At 44.0% G+C, this 2,630-nt stretch overlaps 2 protein-coding genes across 2 annotated transcripts in view; both read right to left on the reverse strand.

The window, feature by feature from the left end:
• LOC106814163 (transcription elongation factor, mitochondrial-like) overlaps positions 1 to 2,630 on the reverse strand; it is a 23,545-nt gene that overhangs the window by 13,691 nt on the left and 7,224 nt on the right. The gene's annotated exons all lie outside the window — the stretch shown is intronic.
• LOC106814166 (uncharacterized protein C16orf52 homolog A-like) lies at positions 1,201 to 2,624 on the reverse strand. The gene is made up of 3 exons (XM_014818462.1): positions 2,391 to 2,624; positions 1,879 to 2,091; positions 1,201 to 1,667 (listed from the first exon to the last, which is right to left on the reverse strand). The coding sequence occupies exons 1-3, from the start codon at positions 2,509 to 2,511 to the stop codon at positions 1,480 to 1,482; spliced, it is 522 nt and encodes a 173-aa protein (XP_014673948.1). The 5' UTR covers positions 2,512 to 2,624; the 3' UTR covers positions 1,201 to 1,479.

The raw sequence follows: 2,630 nt of genomic DNA on the forward strand, positions 1-2,630 counted from the left end.
TGCGTCGACGTCAGCGCCAGTGGCGAGAGTGCAGCAGCAGCCACCAAGTGAGCCGCGAGTCAGCGCAGCGCGCATCGATGCGCGTCGACAAGTCACGCCGAGTGGCGAGGTCAGCCAGCAGCCACCAGTGACGCGGCGACGCACAGCAGCAGGCGAGTCAGTCAGCAGCCGCCACCAGCCGAGCACAACATGTTGACATGCTTGCGAGCAGGTATGCACTCTCCGGGAGTGCACCCTCTGTCTAAGGCTTAGCATATGTTCTTATACACACTGTACACAATTAATTACTAATGTTGAGGTGACCTCTACTCAAGCGTGGCTTCAACCTTGCGGAAGGCTGGCCGAAGTTATTGTTTCATAATGTAATTAAGTCTGTAATCTGTGCATATCTGTGTGCTTTTATGAACGTGCATAAACGCCTGCATAACTGTCATAAGGAGTCCTGCGGGTGGCAAGTGCCCGCCTGCCGCACGCGAACCTCGCGCAAGGATCTGCGCCGCCTCAGCACTTCCGGTCGGTCAACCACCGCTCATTTCCGGCAACTGCTTCTCTAGTTATCCCGTCTCATCGTGGTTGATAATACATTTGAATTGATGGTACAGATGGATGGGTGGTTCATTTGTCATTACAGCTGTCTGATTAAAATTTTCCGTAACTCAAATGTAGCTTCAACCTTGCGGAAACCAAAAAAGAAAAAATAGCCAAAAGGAAAAACAAAAAAAAAAACAAAAGGACCGAAAAAAAAACAAATGGCTGGCTTGAAGATTTATTGCTTCATAATGCTAATTACACCTCTCCTGTTAAGCTCGGATGCATAATCATGTTCGGCTTTTATGCAACCGTGGCACATAAGTCAGTTGTAAAACAGACATGAATCTCATATCTATCGCAAAATAGAATGGGTTTAAGAGGAATTATATTCCACATAGTTCATTCTATATTTGCAATGCTGTAAAACTTGTTGAGTAATACTTTGAATCGAGTGGTACAATGATGGGCGGTTCATTTGTCATTGCAGCTGTCTGATTAAAATTTTCACGAATACATAGCACAGTTGTTGACCAATTTATGAATTTTCTCAAGTGCATCAAATGCTTTATAAATTATATAATATATATGCGCTATCGATCGCGCTGGCTGACTCGCCTGCTGCTGACTCACCGCTCACTGGTGGCTGCTGCTGACTCGCCACTCGCTGACTCGACGCGCTATCAATCACGCGGTGGCTACACACACACGCGAGCGATTGCATGACCTCCGTTTGCGCGGAGGTAACAAGAAGGCAGCTACACACATCAGATGCCAAACCAGGGCCCTCCATAGAGAACAAAGTATGAAGTATAGAGGTACAGCAGCAGAACGATTCTCCATGACCACGTCTAATCTCTACTGCACACATTCACGCCTTTAGAGGGTTAGCGAACACTAGAGTTCTAAATTAGGCCATGATTGTAGCGCAAGTACGTTTATTGTCCCAGTCTAAAAGTGTGGCAGACAAACTTTGCCAGCAAACAGTTCAGATATGACAGTAATCCACAGGGCAAGCACGAAGAAGATGTATGACTTTCCAACTTGGAATGTAATGGGAAGCTGGTACGCTTCACCTCCAATTTCCTCCATTTGAAACCCGATTGGGAAGATGACAGCCGCTACACAAAACAGGATCACTGGAACAGATGTCACATATTTAGCGTTGACCCATGAATATCAGTACTCAGTAGAACACTGTTTCAAAACACATGCTGCAGATATATGAAAACACATATAATAACATATATAACAATAACCATATAAATATACAAATAAAAATACCTATATGATAGATATTCATCGCCAGGGTAGGTTAAACATAGTTCAGGTTATGCATCAGCTACGTACTTCCAGTAAATCCGATCCAGCGAGCATACTTGACAACTCTGTATTCCCAGAAAGACAGGGCAAGCAGCATACACGTAACGGTGACGCAGAGACATCCGAGCACAATGAGTATGAAGGTGAGCAACCACTCGGGGTGCGCTTCAGGGTAGAAACAAATCTCGGGACGTCCGTATATGTTGATGCAGGTCTGTATGAGACCAAAGTTTGAGCTCCCTGAAAAATCATGGCAGTAATAATATTATTAATAATAACCAAAATGAGAATACCAATAAATTAGGATAACTTCTTTCCTTGATAACTGTTTCAATAAATAAATAGAAATATGGCAAATACATGCAGTCATGCTTTACAACACCATCAAATTCAATGGCTTCATAAACTTGATAAAGTTCACCACATCCCATGAGTCATGACAACACCAAGTTCCATGTGCAATGAGACTATGTAGTACTGCCAGTACTATTGTTGCCTGAACTAGGGCCTAGTGTATAGCTCCTAACTAACGTTGGTACCTCCATGGTCCCACTGTCCGCTTCCACTGGGAACGATCCACTCGGGAAGGGCCAAACTTGCCACAGCAAAGACATCTGCGGCTAAAAACAGTGCACCAGAAATCACGCTGAGCTTGTCCATCTAAATTGTAATGTAACCGTGATTTTGCCCTTAATTATCCAAATCCAGGCTTCCAACAAATCTAAATACCACCATGTTAAATGGTAGACGCTAATAGATCAGAACAAATGAGAAACTTT

This window comes from Priapulus caudatus, unplaced genomic scaffold (assembly GCF_000485595.1).
Source record: "Priapulus caudatus unplaced genomic scaffold, Priapulus_caudatus-5.0.1 Scaffold878, whole genome shotgun sequence".
In the NCBI taxonomy this organism is placed as follows: Eukaryota; Metazoa; Priapulida; class Priapulimorpha; order Priapulimorphida; family Priapulidae; genus Priapulus; species Priapulus caudatus.